Source organism: Gymnogyps californianus, unplaced genomic scaffold (assembly GCF_018139145.2).
Source record: "Gymnogyps californianus isolate 813 unplaced genomic scaffold, ASM1813914v2 HiC_scaffold_67, whole genome shotgun sequence".
NCBI lineage: Eukaryota > Metazoa > Chordata > Aves > Accipitriformes > Cathartidae > Gymnogyps > Gymnogyps californianus.
The window spans coordinates 103,365-123,947 of NW_026114460.1; the positions used below are offsets into that span (position 1 = coordinate 103,365).

Genomic DNA, 20,583 nt, shown 5'->3' on the forward strand with positions numbered 1-20,583 from the left:
GGCTGTTCCCAGGGCTCCTCACCCCGCCTGGTACCCACCCATGTGACAGGGACCCCTGGGGACAATAGCGGGGGGGACATGAACCCCCCCAGGGCAGGCAGCCCAGCAGGGCACAGCCAGCCGAGAGCACAGGACCCAGCCAAGGGACCCCAGTCCCACGCAGCCCCCAGCCCCCCCAGCACAGCCCCTGGGCCAGCTGGCAGCAGGGCCGGGCAGCCAGCCCAGGCCAGCTCAGCTCAGCCAGGACCCCCCTCCCCTGGGGACGTCCCCCAGGTCACCGCCAGGCAGATTGTGCTGGGACAAGAAACGAGGCCAGACTGGAAGGAGCAATTCCAGTGAACAGCACCGTGGTGTAGCAGACAGAAGGCACAGGGACCAGTATGCCTCGCCCTCCTCCTCGCCCTCCACGCTGTCGGCCCCCACCTCCTCGTAATCCTTCTCCAGGACAGCCATGTGCTCCCACGCCTCCGAGAACTCCCCCTCCTCCATGTCCTCCCCCACGTAGCAGGGCACGAACGCCCGCTTGGCGTACGTCAGGTCAAACTCGTGGTCCAGGCGGGCCCAGGCCTCGGCCACGGCCGTGGTGTTGCTCAGCACGCACACAGCACGCTGCGCCTTGGCCAGGTCCCCGCCGGGCACCGCCGTGGGCGGCTGGTAGTTGATGCCCACCTTGAAACCGCTGGGGCACCAGTCCCCGAGCTGGATGCTGCGCTTGGTCTTGATGGCAGCAATGGCAGCCTTGACATCCCTGGGCACCACGTCCCCGCGGTACAGCAGGCAGCACGCCGTGTCCGTGCCGTGCCGTGGGTCGCACTTCACCGTCTGGTTGGCTGGCTCGAAGCAGGCGCCGGTGATCTCCACCACCGAGAGCTGCTCGTGGTAAGCCTTCTTGGCCGAGATGACGGGGGCGTAGGTGGCCAGCAGGAAGTGGATGCGGGGGTACGGCACCAGGTTGGTCTGGAACTCCGTCAGGTCGACGTTCAGGGCCCCATCGAAGCGCAGGGAGGCCGTGATGGAGGACACGATCTGGCCTATCAACCTATTGAGGTTGGTGTAGGTGGGCCGCTTGATGTCCACGTTGCGGCGGCAGATGTAGATGGCCTCGTTGTCCACCATGAAGGCGTAGTCGGAGTGCTCCAGGGTGGTGTGGGTGGTGAGGATGGAGTTGTAGGGCTCCACCACGGCCGTGGAGACCTGCGGGGCCGGGTAGATGGAGAACTCCAGCTTGGACTTCTTGCGTAGTCGACGGAGAGGAGCTCCATGAGCAGGGAGGTGAAGCCGGAGCCGGTGCCACCCCCGAAGCTGTGGAAGAGCAGGAAGCCCTGCAGCCCCGTGCACTGGTCAGCCTGGAAGAAGGGAAGAGAAAACAAGAGCGATCTGTCAGCAGTTGTGAATTTAAGCTGCTACCGAGTTGCCCAGGAAGGCAAATACCCAGCCCTGGATCTCGGGCCTCTGGGGACTCCTGGCTCGGGGACGCAGGCAGGGGCAGGCACCTGCCCGAGTGCCCCAGCTCCGCTTCCAGCCACAGGGCCCTGTGCATCGGCACGAGCGGCCCTTGGGAAAGGGGCCCCTTCCCGCAGGGAAGATTCTGTGCAGAGCTCCGCACCAATGGCAAGCAGCAAGGAGCTCCTGCGGCGTATGGTAGGTGTGGAGGGGCTCCCGGTCCGCGGGGGCTGGGGCTGCAGACCCTGAGCCCCTGCTCTCCTTTCCGCATGCAGGAGGAGAACCAGCAGCGCCTACTCGATGCCACAGAGAAGCTCAACAGTAAGGTTGGTGTCCTCTCCTCTGCCCATGTCCCAGAGCTGCCTCGGCTGGGGCTGAGAGGTTGGAAGGGACCTCTGGAGGTCACCTGGTCGTGTCCAACCCCCCGCTCAAGGAGGGTCACCTAGCGCCGGTTGCCCAGCGGCCGCGGGCAGAAGCGTGACGGGGGAGGACGTTTTCCCCAGGATATGGGGGCGTCCATCGCTTCCCTGTGCCTGGCCTCGTGAGTCGCCCAGTCTCCCAGTAGTGCCCTGGGGCAGTGGGGTAGCGAGTGGGCACGGCCGAGGGCTGGAGAGGGGCGAGGGTGCCCAGGTCGCAGCCCAGCCGCCCGCATGATGCACCCGTGGTTTTGCAGGTGGCAAAGCACTTTCCCCAGATGAAGGCCTGGCTGTGGGAGGACGAGCAGGAGAACAAGGTAGTGCCGACAGGGCCGGGGGAAAAGGGGTGGGTGCCCACGGGCCCTGGGGTGGGGGGCTGGAGGAGGGCCGCAGCGGGCTCAGGGACTCAGACCCTTCCCTCTCGCAGGTGCTGCGTCAGGAAATAAGGAAAGTTGAAGAGGCACTGGAGGAGGAAGAGGCCTGGTGAGTGGGGCCCCCGCCCCACACGGGTGTCCAGGGGGGTCCCTGCCTGGGGTGGTGTATGTTTGGAAGGACCCCCGCATGGCCACGGGGGTCTGGAACTCGTCCAACCGAGCCCTTTTGCCTGCAGCCGGCAGCACAGGAAGGAGGCAGAGGCGCCGGGGTCTGCGCTGCCAGAGGTGGTGGAAGCGCAGCTGGTAAGGGAGAGAGCCTGTGCCAGCCCCTGCCCCGCCAGCGTGGGTCTCCCTGGGGAGAGGGGCCCATGGAGGTCACAGCCACGCATGGGCTACACGGGCCAGGGGCACCGTGCAACTCCAGCTGTCCCGGGCGTGCAGCAGCGCTTGACAAGTGTCCTTGCTCTGTGTTGACCTGCAGGAGAGGGAGATGCTGGCAAGGAGACGCGGCTCCTGTTATTGGCTGCAGTGAGTGTCCCCACTGGGTCCCCTGTGCCCTGGGGCCCGCTCCCGGGCAGCGGGTGGGATGGGCCGGACGCCTGCTCCAGCCGGCGGGGCTCACAAGTCCGGGCTGCTGGGGAGCTGCTGGCCGGCTGTGGCCTTTGCAGATGGGCAGTGCACAGCGTGGGTTTTCCCTGGGCCGGGGTGTTTTCCCGGGCTTGCGGAGTGCCGTGTCCCACCCTGCTCGAGGGAGCAATGAGCAACGGCTGGGGAGGCAGTCCTGGGGCTCCCGGAACGGCCCCCTCCATCCCGCAGGCAAGATGGGGTTGGGATGCATCCACCCTGCCCTGACTCCCATCCCTCTTCTGCCCCGCAGGACACTCTGCCTGCTCTTGGTCAGCCTGGAGCTGGCCATCGGCTTCGCTCTGGCTGCTGCGGTGCTCTACGCCTCCTGGTTCGACCCCGAGCTCTTCTACCGCCTGCTGTTGCGTGTGCTGTGTGAGGAGACCTACGTCGACCTGGCGCATGCACTGGGAAAGATCCTCCCCGTGGTCAGTGAGGGGCTGCTGCCCTTCTGACCGCCCCGCTCAATAAAGCCTCTTCTATCTCCACCTCCACGTGCTCGGGCGTGTTTGTCGGGGCGCAGGGAGAGGGTCTTGCCCCGCGTGCCGGTTCCCGCAGCCCCTCGAGGCCAGGCCCAGTCTCATCGGCTAGGCACTGGGTGCCACCACCCTGCCTGCCGCAAGCCAGGTCCCTGCGTGCCAGCCTCGCCTGCCCTCCCTCCCTCCGTCCCCGGAGGATCCATGATGCTGTGTAATCAGGTGGAACCACCGTCTTCTCAGGCCATGGTAGTTTTTTCACTCCACCTTTTTTTGGCAACCGTTCAGCACCGTGCAGGCCAAGCCCTGTAAGCGTGTCTGAGACGACTCGGGCTTCAGCAGCCGGGGACACATTTACACGGAGGCCGGCAAACGTTATCACCCACGGACCACTAGACCCCCCAAGCCCCCTCCCTTCCTCCCATGACCCCGGTCTCCCCCTCTCCCCAGGCTCCCATCCCTGGTGGCACCACAGCCCCGTGGCTCCCTGTCCCCACAGCCCCGTTGCCGGTTGCACCCCATCCCATGGGGCCCATTCGAGCAATCTCGTAGCCGGTGGCCCCCTCCCCAAGGCCCTGTCCCTGCTCACCCCACAGCCAGCGGCCGGCACAGCCCTGCCTGCTCCCTGCCAGCTTCTCCAGCCGCTCGCAGGTTTCGCTGCCCAGGGGAAAGGCCCTGTCGGATGGAGGCCGGAGCGACCCAGGCTGCCAACTCTGGAACGCGGTGCCGCTGCACGCAGCCGCTCAAAGGGCCACAGCTGAAGCACGTGGGTCACTGCCTGCCGGCCTGCCGCGTGCCCCCCCTTCCTCCTGGCATCCCCCTGCGTGCCGGCAGCCGCCGCTCCCTGAGCAAGTGAGAGACCCCATTCCTCTTGGGAGCCTGCAAGCACGGGCTCTGCCTGGGCTAGAGCAGAGGGCTGGTCTTTACTTTTCCCCATCCCGGGCTGTCGTTCCCCCCCCGCAGCTGGATGCTGGATCCAAACGGGGGCTGGATGCTGGAGCCCGGCGCTGGAGCCCACGCGCTGTGGCCGTCCGTGCACATGTGCACACGCGTGTGTGTGAGTGTCCGCGTGCGCCTGCTGGGAGTACATGCGCAGCCTGGCTCCTGCTTGGCTTGGGCTGGGGAGCTGTGGCAGCCGGACGGCCGCGGGACAGGCAAACCCCACGGGGAGACGCCGACACGCGGTGCCCGCGGTTGCTCCCGCCGTGCGCTACGAGTGGGTGCTGAGAGTGATGCCCTCTTTGCCGGGGCCGGAAAGGATGGCGTTACTTTCTTCCTAGCAGCTCTCATGGTGCTGGGTTTTAGATTTGCGAGCAAAACAGCGTTGATAGCCCCCCAGCATTTGAGCTGTTGCTGACCAGTGTTTGCACAGCGCCAAGGCCGCCTCTGTTTCTCAGTCTCTTCCCCCGTAAACAGCATCCTCATACCCTTCCACTGACTCCCACTGCTCCCCACTACCCATCCAGTGCCGCCCAGTGTTCCTCAGTGCCTCCAGGCTTCTCAGTGCACCCAGTGCATCCCAATACCCACCCAGTATCTCCCACTGCTCCCACCGATCGCTCTTCAGCAGGGCACGGAATGTGTCCAGATACATTTCAAAGGAAGAAACCTAGTTGGAGGGAATTGGGGGTGTCAGGGTGGGGAGGTGGGGTCGAGACCCGACCTCCCACTCCTCCCACTGCTCCCAGGCCCTCCCGGTCCCCACCCTGATGAGGAACTCGAGGGTCTCGTCCATGGAGTAGATGTGGTTGAAGATGTCCTGGGCGACACGTGGGATGATGCCCATCTGCTGGGGATCGTGCAGCTTGCCCTGAGGGGTGGGTGGGGTGGTGGTGAGCACCCAGGGGGTGCCAGGGCCCAGGGGGTGCTGCCCCTCCCCAAGGCCCCCCCGGCCCCCTCAACTCCATGGGGTGGCTCTTGCCTGATGACGTCTGCCCATAGGCAAAGATGGTGCCATTGTACGTGGCCAGCACGGCTGTGGGGAGGGGGAGGGTGGGCAGAAGCCCCTCCGGGACCCCCAGGAACCCCCGAGGACTCCCGGGACCTTCACGGGCCTCATAGACCCCCCCAAACCCCAAGGAACTCCCCTGAGATCCACAAGGGCTTCCTGACCCCCCATGGCACCTCACATCACCTCCAAGACCCCCAGCGATGCCCAAGGACCCCTCAGACATACCCCCAGAATGCCTGGAGATTGCAGGGACCCCCCCAAAGTCCTGCGGAGACCCCAAGACCTGCTGGACACCCCCAAGGACCCCCTGCACATCTCCCCTTGCCAGCGTCACCCCCCAACCTGCCCTGTCACCTCCCAGCACCCTCCAATGACCCCCCCATCTGGGGGTCCCTGGAGAAGCATCCCCCAGCTAGGACCCCCCCGGTTAGGACCCCCCCAGGGCCCCCCCGAGTTCCCAGCCCTCACCCTTCACCATCTGCATGGCACAGGCGCGGGAGACCTGCTCCTGGGTGGTGTTGGGGGGAAGATGCAGTCGAAGACATAGGGATTGCCCTGGGGGGGGACGACATGGGGGTCAGTGGCCAGGAGAGACCCCCACAAGGTGCTGGGGGCTGGGCCAGCCTCAGGGCTGCCCTTGGGGGGGACCAGGAAGTTCCAGTGAATCCCAGGGAGGGAGGTGGGAGGTTGCAGGAGGCCTCTCATACAGCCCTGATCCCCTCATACCCTTCTGCCCCCCCAAATCCCACGGACCCCCTGCCCTCCCATACGCTCCCTCATACACCCCATCCCCCACCCCCCTATACGTCCTCAAACACCCCCATCCCCCATTGCCCATCCTCCCTCCCAGCCACCCAGTTCGGGCAGGTCCTCGTGCGCTTGGACACCTCGCAGCAGGAGATGGCTGGGGCTCTCGAGCACAACAGCGTGCTGCTGGCGGAGGTGGGTCCCAGCAACACCCGCTGGGATGGAGTGGAATACTTAAGGCAACTGGACATACAGAAGTGCACGGGCACAGCTGGGAGGCACCCACGAGGGCTGAGGGATCTGGCTGACGGGAGATGCACAAGCCAGGGCCCTGCTGCTGCTTCACCCCCTTTAGAGAAAGCCCATGCGGCAGCCTGCGGGCAGGGGGTGTCCCTACAGGAATTCTTGGACTGGAAGAACTGGCAGGAGAAAAAGATTGAATTATTTTGGTTTGATATTGTCAGGAAGGTGGCAGCATTGCCCTGCCTGAGCCATCTGGGCTTCCTTACGTGGTGGGCAGGGTTGTGCATCCAGAAGAAGTCAGCACATCCACGAAACCCGTCTGGCACAAACAGGTTGGAGTTTAACATTCTTTTACCAAGTTTTGCAATCCTAGTTTTCTTTTTAAAATTGCAACTAAGAAAAAAACCCACCCCCGGAGCGGGATTTTGCACCTGTCTTTGTGATTCCTGTGGCTTATAACCCCAACAGCCCCAGGCAACACGACAGCCAGGGGCCCGGCTAAACCTGCACCTCCTGCAGGCAACAGCCACGCAAGCTTGGGCAGGGTCCAAAGAGCTGCTGTTCGAGACCAGCTTTTTGCTTCATGTTTCCCTAGTCCTCGTCGCCCGTCTCAGACACCTGTGGCTCAAACCCCTCTGTATCCTCTACTGCCTGGCTGCGTGTAGACATAGGCCGTTCTCCAAGAGCACCAGCTTGCCTGCTTCTGCCTCTCCCATCCTTCCCATTTCATTGCAAGGCTTTTAGGATGCCCGGGAGGTGACTGGGGCCTAGCTGGCGTGGCTATTCCCGTGTCAATGGGATCCCAGTTGCCAGGGTGGGTACGCATGGGACCCATGCTAAGAGGGAAAGGAACATCCACATTTTCCCCCTAGTAATGCTTTGGAGTTCAGTCAAAGCCCACACCCCTCAGCTCCCCCAGAAGACCTCGACCCCCTCAGTTCCCCGCTTCAGACACCCGCAGTCCTTTGAGTTCCTCTCAGACTCCGTCTCCTCAGTTCCCTCCTGCACACCCTCCCTGGCCTTCACTTCTCCCCAGACACCCCCATCTTCTCAGTTCTCTCCAGACACCCCCCACCCCCTCACGTCCCCCACCCAGACCCTCCTGATCCCCTCAGTTCCCCTCAGGCACCCCGCTCCTTTCACGTACCCCAGCTACCTGCTCCCCACAAGGTCCTGCTCCCTCCAGAGCCCCCTGCCCCGATCCCTCGCCAGGCCCCGCACTCCCTATACCGGGCAGGTCGGCATGCTTGGGGTCAGATGTGGTTGGAGGGGTGTTTATGGGGTGGGGGGGGACAATGGGAGGGAGTTATTCCCCCCGCCACAGTCTGGGCGGAGGGCGATGGCGGGGAGCTGCTTCCCCCAAAGAAGGGGGAGGCCGAGGGGGGGAGCTGTTTCCTCCCCAAAAGGGAGTGGTGACACAGAAGAAGAACACAGGAAGGGAGCTGGGGACGATTCACAGGGGAAACTAAACCCAGTCAGTGGCACCCAGCACAGGAAACCCTTCCATGAAGACTCTGCCCACTCCTTTCTTTCTCTGGTTTGCTCTTTCCAGCGCTTCCTGCTGGAGATTTTCCCGCTTTCCGGCCCAGGGCTGGTGCTGTAGCAGAGCTTTGTTCTCGTGGGAGTGAGCAAAGCCAGGAACGAGTGCAGGAGTGTGTGGGGCAAGCTAGTCACAGCGCGCGGGAGCTCATCCCGCCCCCGGCAACAGGCGCTGCTTGCGCATTGGTAGAGCGGAAGGGCGGAGCCCTCTGATTGGTTGCTGCCGTGCAGATGAGGCGGGGTGAGCAGCGGGGGCTGGTCTCCCCGAACGCACGAAGGTGGGGCCGTCTGGCAAGGCAGCTGCCGGGGCCTGCTTGCCGATGTCAGGGCTCCTCAGGAAGCCCCAGAGGTGGCCAGGAGTTTCACTTTGCTATCTAACTTAAAACCAGCCCGCATTGCAACACCTCTGCAGGTCCAATCCACAGCTGTTGCTGCAAATCAACCCTCAGCTTTGTTTGCTGTGGAGGGAAAAAGATTCTCGGCTGCTTCTCAGCCCGTTAACCTGGATCAGCGGGCAAAGGCGGTTATTCCTGACTGGGTCACTGCTCAGTTTACGAATACTGCAGCAGAATTTCTCCCCTTCGCTGAGGCTCAGCAGCTACACAGGCTTTCATGATCTCGGCCCTTTCTTCCGTATGCTTTTAGTGGATTTCCCTTCTAAAACCGAGCCATTGGATTTTTACATCTTTTGAACTGAGAGGGAATAGTTCTGCTCCTATGCCACTCTTTGTTCCTTCCTCAGGGTAAAGGCCGCCTGTAGGTATCACCACAGGGAAAAGGAAATGACCGCTTACATTTCATGAAGCGTACGTTTAGTTCCTGGTAATTCCCTGCTTCGGAAGGACCACAGAAACAGCAAATGGACAAAAAGGGGGCAATTCTTCTCTAATGATAGCCTGGTGTACGTGCTTTTCAATGAAACGCTAAACACGGTGCAGGCATTACCTACCGTATTCGCATATGCTTCGCTGTTCTAATGGCATGAGCATTTTCCTGACTTGCTTAAACCTCTACCGTGAGTCAGTCCTCAGGGCCAAGGAGCAGAACGGCAAATGGACGGAGCGTAGTTCAAAGCTGAGTAAAAAGTACCACTGAACAATGTACAAGCGTCGATGCTTTATTTGTCTAACTATGGTACTGATGACTCTCATGTATGAAATTACCTCACGATTATTAAAACGAAGAGGAGGCACATCCAGTTCGTGGTGTGGATCCTCTCATCTGACCTGGGTCTCTCTTGCTGGGCACTCTCTAGTTCTCTCCAAGACTAAGAAGCTGCAGATAAGTTACTTAGGGAACAACTATTCTTCGTGAAGAATGGAGAGCCCTGACAGTGCTCAGGAGAACGCCTGTTGTATTTGCTTCACAGGGAATAGAACAGCAGTCTTCAAAACCCGCCACTGCCTTGGATAGCAAAGCCCCAAACTCAAGCACTTAGAAATATTAATAACGGGAATTAGTATACCTGACATTAGGAGGCCATTTATATCTATTTCAACTAACGTGTAGAGATAGCTGCTATGATGGCTTAAGAGAGCATTTGAAGATCGGTACTCTGTGAAGTGTTCCAGGTATTTACCGATGCAGGTCCCTGTAAGCAGATGGGGGGATGATCTCCTCTATTGCCGCCACCGATAAAAATCACAGCTAAAAACTGTCAAAGGACATTGATTTACAATCCAGGGATTTGAAACCTAATTTAAACCCAAACGCTAAGATTAGGATACGTTTCTCCCCTTTCTGTGATTGAAAGGAAACTCCTCTGCTTTCATGCTCGAGAGATTTCTTGCCAAGCACTAACTGCCTTCACAAAATACTACACGCAGAGGCAGGAGTGAGTTAGCGCCACGTGATGTGAGTGACGGTGAATGGAACCGGGTCAGCCACGCCATCTGTCTTCAGATCTCATAATTTTTACATGAAGGATTTCTGACGCCTTGGGATGAACGGTGCAGTATTGTAGCAATGGCAGTAAGAACTTTCTCAGCCATCTCCAACTCGGGCCATATTTCCGTCAGCTTTTCTCAGAAGATAATTGGTGTACCGCGAAGCCAACCTCTGGAAATTCCAAGTGTTCCTTTGAAAGCGTGTGAAATTCCCCCCAAATTAGGTAGCAAATATCCCCTCTTCATTGACTTGCCAAGAAACAAAAGAAAAGCCAGGAGAACATTCCACGGGATCTAACAAGCACAAGGATTCAATATTTTAGGAAAAAAAAAGTAATAACACTCAGTGAAACCAACTCAAACCAATACGAAAGTTAATCGCGAAACTGCAAATTATTTCTTTTTGTGGCGATCCATAGAGTCTCCACGTCTGTGTCATTTTTGTGGGCCTCCTATGGACCCGCTCTAACAGGTCCATGTCTTTCTTGTACTGAGGAGGCCAGAGCTGGATGCAGTACTGCAGGTGGGGTCTCATGAGAGTGGAGCAGAGGGGGAAAATCCCCTCCCTCCACCTGCTGGCCACGCTTCTGTGGATGCAGCCCAGGACACGATTGGCTTTCTGGGCTGCAGGCGCACATGGCCGGCTCATGTCCAATTTGTCATCCACCAGGATCCCCGAGTCCTTCTCCGCAGGGCTGCTCTCACTCCATTCATCCCCGAGTCTGTACTGCTGTTGGGGATGGCCCTGAGCCCCGTACAGGACCTTGCTCTGGGCCTTGTTGAACTTCATGAGGTTTGCTGCACCACTCGGCTTGGTGTCCCCTGCAGACTTGCTGAGGGTGCACTCAGTCCCACTGTCTGTGTCAGTGGCTGTATGAATATGAAGATACTCAAGAGTACTGACTGAGAACTGGCTGGGGCGTTTTGGCTGGAACAACCTTGAGAGGAAGGGCAGCCTTCTCCTGCGGCTGCTGCGAAAAGCCCTGCCTTTACTGCAAGGCAGGGTGCTGGGCCCGGAGAACAGGGAGCTGGGTGTGCAGCCAGAGAGGCTGTCCTCGGTGCCTCCGAGCTGTGTTTCTGCTGGCCTCTCCGCTCAGACACGTGCTGCACGTTGATGTGGCCTGCCTGAAGAAGGGCTCCCCTGCCCATCACCCTGCAGAGCCAGGGGGAGGCCAGCCAGTGCGGGACCCCCGAGGGAAGCCCCTCTCCTGCATGAAGCAGCTCCAGTGAGAAGGGGCACCCGGGAGCCAGGATGGCCCCAAGCCCTCCGTGCCGCCCGGCACTGCTTGGGAAAGGAGAGAGGGCACAGGGCCTTGCAGACAGGCCTGCTTCACTCCTCTGCTCTGCCCGCGGGACAGCTTTCCCGGGCCTGCGATTCTGCTCTCCTAGGGACATTGGAGCTTTGGTGAGCCACCCTGGTCTGCGGAAACTGGAGCTGGACCATCGGGGGCTTCTCCTTCAAGCCCCATTCCCTTGCCCTGTCCCTTGCTGCCTGGACCACGAGCATCCTTCTCCTGAGGGAGAAAGGTCCCTTCCCGACTCGTGGCGCAAGCTGTTGGAAGCTCCCTGGAAGAACGTTGGCAGGAACATACACAAGTCAAGTGCCACACATCATCTTTGTTTTATTCTTCTTCCAAAAGAAGCTCTTGGGCCTGCGGGTGGTCGTTGGGGCTCGCCGTCTTCCCGTGAACCTGTACTCGGTACACACAGGTGTACTCCGGGTTTCCCCAGTTGCTCTGCACCCGGAATTTGATGTAGCGGAAGGTCCTGGGAAGCTCCTTCTGTACAGAAATGGAGGGAACCATCATTACGCAGGTGGCCAGAGCCCCCGCACATCGCCGGAGCCCCCTCTGCCCGCGCTCCCCCCGCTGAGGCCCAAACGGCAGCCCTGACGAAGGAGGAAGCACGGGCAACCAGACCCCCCTTTGCCAGGGCCACGGAGGAGCCCTCTGTGCCTAGAAGGCAAAGGCTCCCCTGAGGGGACTGTTTCCCTTCCCACTGCTGCTTTCTCTGCGCTACCCGAAGGAAAAGGAAAGCCCTTGCAAAGGTGGGGCAGCTGCCTCGGCCAGCAGAGCAGAGCCCCATTTGCCCTCCTCTTGCCGTCTTCCCCGCAGGAGCAAGGAGCGTGGCAGAGCAGAGGCTGGCTGGGGCGATCCTCCGCACTCTTTCCTCCAAGGACTTGCGGACAGCCCTGCCTTCTTCCCGGGCATCCTGCTCACAGCTCTTGCCGTACCTGCACATGGAACGTCTGAGCGATCTCCTTGTGCACGTCGTAGATGAATGTCCCCAGGAGAGTTTCTGCCGTTGCCTCATCCACTCCCTCCAAGACGAGAGACAAAGGGAGCAGGTCAGGCTCGAGCAGGGCACCAGAAAAAGGGCACGCTGAGGCCAAAGCCGGGAACCCTTCCCCACCTGCCCTGGCTCTAGCGGCAGTCTAGCACAGCTTAGGGGGACTCTGGGTCAGGGTGGCTTGAGCGCGTGCTCCGGGATCCTTGGCCATGAAGCCGAGAAGAAGGCCCCAGAGGCACAGAACCCGCACGCGCCCCCAGTGGCCCCCCAAGGGATGCGGTGCTCTGCAGCAGCCAGCCCCAGAGAGATGTCTGAGAGAAGCCGCCGCGAGAAGCACGTCTCTGGTACGGCTTTTCCCTGGGGCCGGGCCCCCCCACGAAGCGCAAGGCAAAGACTTACGGAGACAGCAAACTCTTTGGGGGCGCTGCTGACTTCCCCGGAAGGAGAGACTGCCGCGGAGATGTGCCAGATGGTGAAAGCCGTTGGCCAGATTTGCTCAGGCAGCCGGATGACCACGTGGCCCCGAGATCCTTGGAAAGGCCAGCAGTCGCCAGGGGCAATACGGGGCTGAAACCAGAAAGCCCTGAGCATCAGTGGCAAGGAAGCCAAAGGGCTGCCAAGGACAAAGGTGGCTAAGGGTGGCGGGCAGGTCGCAGCAGCTGGGTTTAGCTCGGTCCCCCTCCTGAAGGGAGGGCAGTGCCGTCAGGGATCGCAGGGATCACAGGAATGCGAGGCAGGCTGCAGGGCTGAGCGATACGGCCGGGCTGAAGGGAAGTGCTGTGCACTTGGTGTGCCAACCCGAAAGCAAGGAGGTGAACCACAAGTCAGGATTTCTCCTGTGATACCTGCAAGATTGTCTCTGGAGGGTTTGCAGAAGAAAAGCCGAATGGCGGAAGCCACCAGGTCTTCTTGCCTTGCCCACCATAAGTCTTGGATGTCCTCTCCTTGTCAATGGCGGCGCCTGACGTGAAGGTGGCCGAAGATTAGGAGTCGAAGCAGTGCATTAGGCTGTATTTCTCAGGCTCGAAAGCAGAGCCTGGCAGACCTTGGGGGAGCGCCATACACAAAGCGAGGGCAGTGAGACTTTCTGTCTGCATACCTATGGCTTCCAGAGCCCAGTCAGGCATCTGGTGGTAGTTTTCAAGCACCTTCTTAATTGCCGCCTGGGTCAACTGCAGAATTTCCTGGGGAAAAATTGCGAACGGAGAGATGGCAGTGAACACAAACACACGCGCGGGCAGTTCTGCACGAACACCGAGTCCTGGCACAGAGCCAAGCACTGCCGCTGTCAGAAAACCCAAGGCAAGAGGTGCCGGAAAGGGTGCCGACTTTGAGAGTGCCAAGAGGAAGCAACAGGAGGGAGCCCGGAAAAGTAGCGAGGTCTCTGATCCACCTGCAGCACCTTTACCTCTCTCTTCTCCTCTTGGACGCCGTGGTCTCCGAGGACCTCTCTCACTGCCTGCAGTATGTTCCCCCTCGCAGCAGACACCTGAGCCGCTGTCTCCTTGAGCTGCCGCATCTGCTCCAGCCAAGGCTGGGAGTTCCTGGAGGCAAAGGGAAAGCAGGTCTTGTCCAGCAGCTGCCCAGCCCCTGCAGGCAGGCTCCAAACGCCGTGCAGAGAAGGGTCCCATGGGCTTGGGTCACCCCCCGTCCCCCAGCCCCTTTCCTTCCTCTGGTTTACAAATGGCTCCCTTCCACCACCGCAGGTAGTAGACGGGGAAGGTCAGGAGCCCTGGACGCGAGGCGAGTGAGCGCAGGCAGCAGGAAGCCAGCTGAGACGGCTCCCCAGAGCGCGTTCCTTGGCAAGAAAGCGCTCTTACCCTCGAGACTGCAGCTCCTCTTCAGGCAGTCCTGACATCTTCTGCAAGATAAAGACACTCCACTGGAGCAAGCACGAGGAGCACTGCCAGGGCTTCCCAAAGGAGACTCCCCTAGGGAGAGCTGGCAGAATTTCCTGCTGCTTCGAGTCGCTTTAGAGAGACCCTGACCCGAAGGTTGGGCTCTTTAACCAGCCACGTTCAGCAGAGCATCTTGCGGGCCTCCGTCTGACCCCCCAGGCTCTCCGAGAGCTATGCAGGCAGCAAAGGCACCTTCTGCCAAAGTGCTCCCCGCTTCAGCCTGCCACCCTGCGGAGGTCACTCGGGAAGATCCGTCTCTGTGTTGAACTCGATCCAGGCGCTAAGGAGACTGAAGGATGAACAGAAGGGCACCCCCCACCCCCCACCCTCTGCCTCAGCGGTGATGGGCATTTTGGACCAGGCGCCGCGTGTTCCCAGGGCAGGCAGGAGGGCAGAGCCACGGCCTTTGCAGGCGTTGGCTTTCCCACAACAAGGGACACTTACCCGCAACGCTCCCTTTCCCCACACCGTTGAGCCCCAGCAGTAGACAACAGCTGTGGGTCACATTGTCAAGAGATGGTTATTTTCCTCAGGAGCTGGTCCCTCTCCCTGGACTGCGAGGAGCATTTTTGGTCAGGGATGCTTACCAGACAGGACGGGAAGCAGCAGGAAAAGGAGCCTCAGGACCCTCCTGCCCTTCTGGTGGGTGCTGCATTGTCTAAAAGAGAGACAACGTTGTTGTTCCCAAAGCCCAAGGTTGGGACGCAGATTTGCCGGGGATCCGCTTGGGAGCTAGCTTGCTACCAGGTTCCTGTGCTCAGCACAGCTGCAAGCCCCAGGGCCCGCGGGCCTTCGGGAAGGTCTGGCCCGTTGCACACCACCCCTGGGACACAAAGACCTCTGGCCTGACGCAGGGGCAGCAGCCTGGCCCCGCTTGGCTCTCCCCGGAGAAAGGGCAGGGCCGTGCCCCCGGAATGGGGCTGCCGGGCTGCCCGGCTGGAGAGCAGTAGTGGCCCGTTGCTAGAATGGGCCCCATGCTCTGGGGCTGCCTGCTCCTGCCGGGAAGCGATGCGGAACACAAGGCTTCTGGCCTGATCCCTCCCTGCTTTCTGGGCCCTCTTGCACCCACCTGCCCAACCTGGCTGGCATCTCTGCAACCCCAGCACACTGGCCAGGCGGAGGGAAAAGCCTGCTCTCCTCCCGAGACCCAAGCGCCTCTTCTCTGGGCGTGTGCCGCTAGCTGCTGAAAGCGCTCTGCTTCGCACTGCCGCCCGCCTCTGCAGCGTGGGGTTTTATGGAGGGCAGCTGGTTATGACCTCACAAGAGGCGACTGGTGATGCCCGTGATGACCTCAGAGGGGCTACCCAGGGAGGGGGTTGCTGTGCCGCCTGGGAGGGAGAAGCCCTGTGGGTTGGCCCCCACCCCCACCTGCAGCTCCCAGAGACAAGGGGCCAGAAGGACCTGGCAGCACAGAGAGCAGCTCCTCCTGTGGCTGCCCCAGCAAGCTGCTGTGCCGTTACCCACCTCCTCCTGTGCCAGGCGGTGGCATGCGCTGCGCTCTGGGCAGGAAGAGAGTGTTGGGAGAATTTGGGGAGTTTTAACAGTGAATTAGAGCAGGGAATTGCCTTTTTGCACTCGGGCGTTGCCAGCTGCTGATGGCAGTGACCTGCGGTGCTTCAGAACAGGCTGTAGTTCCACGGGGGTGAGTCCAGAGGCAGTGCTGCTTTAAGCGCTCCCCCCGAAAGCCAGGGTGCAGGTGCTGCAGACAAGCCCAGAGACCCGGGCTCGTCCCTCAGCCCCTCGTCAGGCTCCTCAGCCACCTCCCGGGCGTGCGGCAGCCTGCAGGACTGAGCTGTGAGAGCGCTGTGCGCAGCCCGCTGGGGCGGGCATCAGGGAGCCGGGCGTGTGGGTACTGCACGGAGCCCTGCGGGACTGGCCTGGGAGCGGGGACCCCAGTGCTGCCCAGGCTCCCAGCGCTGGGATCAAGCAGCCCCGTGTGCAGGTCCCTTCAGGCTGGAGGACCACCCCATGCAGACTGCCCCCTCGACAGTTCTGCATGAACACTGAGTCCTAGCGCAGAGCCAAGGAGTGCCTCTGTGTCAGAAAACCCGAGGCAAGACCTGTCGGAAAAGGGGCCGACTTGGAAAGCGCTCACAGAGTCTTTGCCAAAAAGGCTGTGAGCACTCCCCGATGAGTCCAGGGAGGCCTCTGAAAGGCCACCACCAGTCTGCGGAGCCACAGTGCAGATCGACGTCGGGTCCTGCCTGACCCCCTCGTTTCCAGCTTGCGTGCCCTGCAGGTCAGCCTGGAGGTGGAGTCCGAGCATGCCCGGAGCCAGCTGCTCCCTGCAGTGGCCCACTTCCACCCGGCCTGGAGAACGAGCCTTCCATCGCTCAGCAGCTTCCACGGGTAGACTGATGCCCAGCCACTTCCCGTGCAAAAGCTAGCTGACTTCCCTAAACCCCCTCTTTTCCCTTTTTACTGCTGGGCAAGACATTAGATGGCATGGACTATCTCTTTGGTTAGTTTGGGTCATTTGCCTTGGGAGGGGGTTGTGTGCCCTCCCAACCTCTTGCACATCCCCCAGGCTATTCACTGGGGGAGCAGACTGAGAAACAGAGGCGGCCTTGGCGCTGTGCAAACACTGGTCAGCAACAGCTCAAATGCTGGGGGCTATCAACGCTGTTTTGCTCGCAAATCTAAAACCCAGCACCATGAGAGCTGCTAGGAAGAAAAGTAACGCCATCCTTTCCGGCCCCCGGGCAAAGAGGGCATCACTCTCAGCACCCACTCGTAGCGCACGGCGGGAGCAACCGCGGGCACCGCGGCCGTGGGGGGGGGCTGCCGGCCGGGCGCCCATCCCCGTGGGTCAAGGCTGGCACTGCGGGAGCCCGCGGCCGATGGGATGGGGGATGCAGCGGGATGGGGAGTGGGGGATGCAGCGGGGTGGGGATGGGGAGTGGACCCCCCGGGGGAGGAGCGTGTCCCAGTGGGGGGTCCGGGGGGGCTGCAGTGGGCTCACGGCCCCCGGCCTGGCCTTGGCTGGCAGAGGGTTAATTTGCCCAAGAAGCTGCGAGGGGGCACGGCCGGAACGGCTGAGCCGAACTAGCCGAGGGGACAGTGGAGACCACACTGACGGCACGGCCCCCTTAAGCCACGGCAGCCCCGCAGCCCCGGGGCGGTGGGAGAGGGCCCGGGTGGGGCCCCCAGGATCTGGGGGGCCTGCGGGAGGGGGCTGGTCCTGGCCGGGCTGTGCAGGAACGGGGGCACCCCAGGGCTGCCCCTTCCCGGGGCTGGGGCCACGCTCCTCCCCCGGGGGGTCCAGCCCTGCCCCGGCCCCATCTCCCCCCTCAGTGCTCGGCCCAGTACCCTCCCAGTGCCCCCACCCCGCCATGCCCCTGCCGGTGCCCCGCCCTGCTGCAGAGCCCTGCTCTCCCCGTCCCTCCCAGTCCCCCACCCCGGGGCCCTCCCCAGCGCCCGCCTCTCCCCGTGCATCCCCGATGCTTTTGCCAGCGCCTGCTGGGCGCATCCCGGCCCCCTCGCCAGTACACGCCCGCTCCCTCCCCAGGCCCCCCGCCGCATCCCCCGGTCCCCTCCCCGCTCTGCGGCCGCTCCCTCCCAGCGCAGCCCGGTGCCTGCCGCGCTGCCCTCCCCAGTGGCTCCGGTGCCTCCCCCGGGCCCCAGCCCAACATCCCCGGGGCATCCCCCAGCCCCATCCTGCTGCACGCCCCGCTCCCTCCCCAGGGCTGCAGGGTGAGCCCCTCCTCGGGGCACCGGGGGCTCCCAGCCTCCCTGGGGGCTGTTCCCAGGGCTCCTCACCCCGCCTGGTACCCACCCATGTGACAGGGACCCCTGGGGACAATAGCGGGGGGGACATGAACCCCCCAGGGCAGGCAGCCCAGCAGGGCACAGCCAGCCGAGAGCACAGGACCCAGCCAAGGGACCCCAGTCCCACGCAGCCCCCAGCCCCCCAGCACAGCCCCTGGGCCAGCTGGCAGCAGGGCCGGGCAGCCAGCCCAGGCCAGCTCAGCTCAGCCAGGACCCCCCCTCCCCTGGGGACGTCCCCCCAGGTCACCGCCAGGCAGATTGTGCTGGGACAAGAAACGAGGCCAGACTGGAAGGAGCAATTCCAGTGAACAGCACCGTGGTGTAGCAGACAGAAGGCACAGGGACCAGTATGCCTCGCCCTCCTCCTCGCCCTCCACGCTGTCGGCCCCCACCTCCTCGTAATCCTTCTCCAGGACAGCCATGTGCTCCCACGCCTCCGAGAACTCCCCCTCCTCCATGTCCTCCCCCACGTAGCAGGGCACGAACGCCCGCTTGGCGTACGTCAGGTCAAACTCGTGGTCCAGGCGGGCCCAGGCCTCGGCCACGGCCGTGGTGTTGCTCAGCACGCACACAGCACGCTGCGCCTTGGCCAGGTCCCCGCCGGGCACCGCCGTGGGCAGCTGGTAGTTGATGCCCACCTTGAAACCGCTGGGGCACCAGTCCCCGAGCTGGATGCTGCGCTTGGTCTTGATGGCAGCAATGGCAGCCTTGACATCCCTGGGCACCACGTCCCCGCGGTACAGCAGGCAGCACGCCGTGTCCGTGCCGTGCCGTGGGTCGCACTTCACCGTCTGGTTGGCTGGCTCGAAGCAGGCGCCGGTGATCTCCACCACCGAGAGCTGCTCGTGGTAAGCCTTCTTGGCCGAGATGACGGGGGCGTAGGTGGCCAGCAGGAAGTGGATGCGGGGGTACGGCACCAGGTTGGTCTGGAACTCCGTCAGGTCGACGTTCAGGGCCCCATCGAAGCGCAGGGAGGCCGTGATGGAGGACACGATCTGGCCTATCAACCTATTGAGGTTGGTGTAGGTGGGCCGCTTGATGTCCAGGTTGCGGCGGCAGATGTAGATGGCCTCGTTGTCCACCATGAAGGCGTAGTCGGAGTGCTCCAGGGTGGTGTGGGTGGTGAGGATGGAGTTGTAGGGCTCCACCACGGCCGTGGAGACCTGCGGGGCCGGGTAGATGGAGAACTCCAGCTTGGACTTCTTGCCGTAGTCGACGGAGAGGAGCTCCATGAGCAGGGAGGTGAAGCCGGAGCCGGTGCCACCCCCGAAGCTGTGGAAGAGCAGGAAGCCCTGCAGCCCCGTGCACTGGTCAGCCTGGAAGAAGGGAAGAGAAAACAAGAACGATCTGTCAGCAGTTGTGAATTTAAGCTGCTACCGAGTTGCCCAGGAAGGCAAATACCCAGCCCTGGATCTCGGGCCTCTGGGGACTCCTGGCTCGGGGACGCAGGCAGGGGCAGGCACCTGCCCGAGTGCCCCAGCTCCGCTTCCAGCCACAGGGCCCTGTGCATCGGCACGAGCGGCCCTTGGGAAAGGGGCCCCTTCCCGCAGGGACTGGGGGACGCTCGGCTCCTTCCTGCTGCAGGAGCCGGCCCGTGCGGCGCCTGCGCCCAGCATGACCCAGGCGCTCTGCTTTGGGGACGAGGAAACCCACGGTGCTTTCCAGGAGCGTGTTTGGGGGTCCAGAGCCGCCATCCTGGGGGCACCGCCTGGGCAGGAGGCTGGCAGCCATCGAGGTCTGCCGGGCACCAGCACTCCCCTCCCAGGGCATGCGCTGCCCCAGCACAAGTTAAACCCTCGGCACCGCTGCTCATAAGCAGTTGGTCAAGAAGGATCAGAGCCCAGATCACGGAGAAACCTCACATGACCCTGAAAAAGGGGTTAAATAAGGTTTTCCCAAGGGCAGAAAGGAGCCAGCCTCCCCCCAAGCCCCATCTCACCCCCAGGCACGCTCCACCCTCGGGGTGCAGGTCCTGGGCTGGCAGCTGCGGTGGGCTTGCAGGGTCCTGAGGCAGGGGAGTCAGCCCGTGGGGAGGGGAAGGGGCTGACCCTGATCTCCACTCACGGGATCCAGACCCCCAGGGAGCCCCGACCTGCTGCAGGCTGCCAGGCTGACAAGAACCATGAAACGCCCCGGGCCCTGGAGGCACAGCCTGGCTCCTCGTTGCCGCCCCGGTCCCACCGAAGGGTTCCCCTTTCCCCACCGGCTGCGCCGGCACCAGCCCCACCCAGGGTTTGTACCCACCAGCTTGCGGATGCGGTCGAGGACCAGGTCGATGATCTCCTTCCCGATGGTGTGGTGCCCACAGGCGTAGTTGTTGGCCGCATCCTCCTTGCCCGTGATCAGCTGCTTGGGCTGGAAGAGCTGCCGGTACGTCCCCGTGGGCACCTCGGCTGTGGGGAGAGCTGGCCTGCCCCGTCAGCACCGGGCACCCCGTTAACAGCGGGTGCCCCGTTAGCCCTGACACACGGGCATGGGCGCCTGGCCAGCGGAACCCCCAGAGTAGATTCTAAGTATTCTAATGAGACAGTTCATTTGAAGGCTAACTTAACTCCACAATACTGCTGAGTCTGTTGCAAAGTTCTCTACGTGAAGTTGATTAACGACTGTCTGTTTGCGTCCTCCTTCAAGATGCACCAGCTATACCGGCCTCCGGACCATCCTGAAGTGATCCGCCGTCCTTTTGTAATCCTCTAGATACACACAAGATAAGATTACTTCACGTGTGACAGCTTACGCATTACAGCAGCAGCAACTCCAGCAGCAGCCTGGCTCCTGCTTGCTCCTGGGCTGGGGAGCTGTGGCAGCCGGATGGTCAAGGAACAGGCAAACCCCGCGGGGAGACGCCGACACGCAGTGCCCGCGGTCGCTCCCGGCCGTGCGCTACGAGTGGGTGCTGAGAGCGATGCCCTGTTTGCCCGGTACCCAT

The 20,583-nt window shown here is 62.1% G+C and overlaps 2 protein-coding genes and 1 long non-coding RNA gene across 3 annotated transcripts; all 3 read right to left on the minus strand.

Annotated features, from left to right (window-relative positions):
* Positions 1 to 231: 231 nt before the first annotated feature.
* LOC127029055 (tubulin alpha-8 chain-like) lies at positions 232 to 20,583 on the minus strand. Its single transcript, XM_050914716.1, has 4 exons — positions 20,580 to 20,583; positions 19,899 to 20,047; positions 18,443 to 18,970; positions 232 to 1,134 (listed from the first exon to the last, which is right to left on the minus strand). Exons 1-4 carry the CDS (start codon positions 20,581 to 20,583, stop codon positions 232 to 234), a joined length of 1,584 nt encoding a protein of 527 aa, XP_050770673.1.
* Positions 11,309 to 13,513, minus strand: LOC127029076 (SUN domain-containing protein 3-like). The gene is made up of 6 exons (XM_050914727.1): positions 13,397 to 13,513; positions 13,088 to 13,172; positions 12,834 to 12,949; positions 12,388 to 12,555; positions 11,933 to 12,019; positions 11,309 to 11,480 (listed from the first exon to the last, which is right to left on the minus strand). Exons 1-6 carry the CDS (start codon positions 13,505 to 13,507, stop codon positions 11,322 to 11,324), a joined length of 726 nt encoding a protein of 241 aa, XP_050770684.1. The 5' UTR covers positions 13,508 to 13,513; the 3' UTR covers positions 11,309 to 11,321.
* On the minus strand, positions 13,807 to 14,540 carry LOC127029081 (uncharacterized). Its single transcript, XR_007768121.1, has 3 exons — positions 14,474 to 14,540; positions 14,331 to 14,380; positions 13,807 to 14,175 (listed from the first exon to the last, which is right to left on the minus strand). It is a non-coding gene; the product is annotated as an uncharacterized LOC127029081 (long non-coding RNA).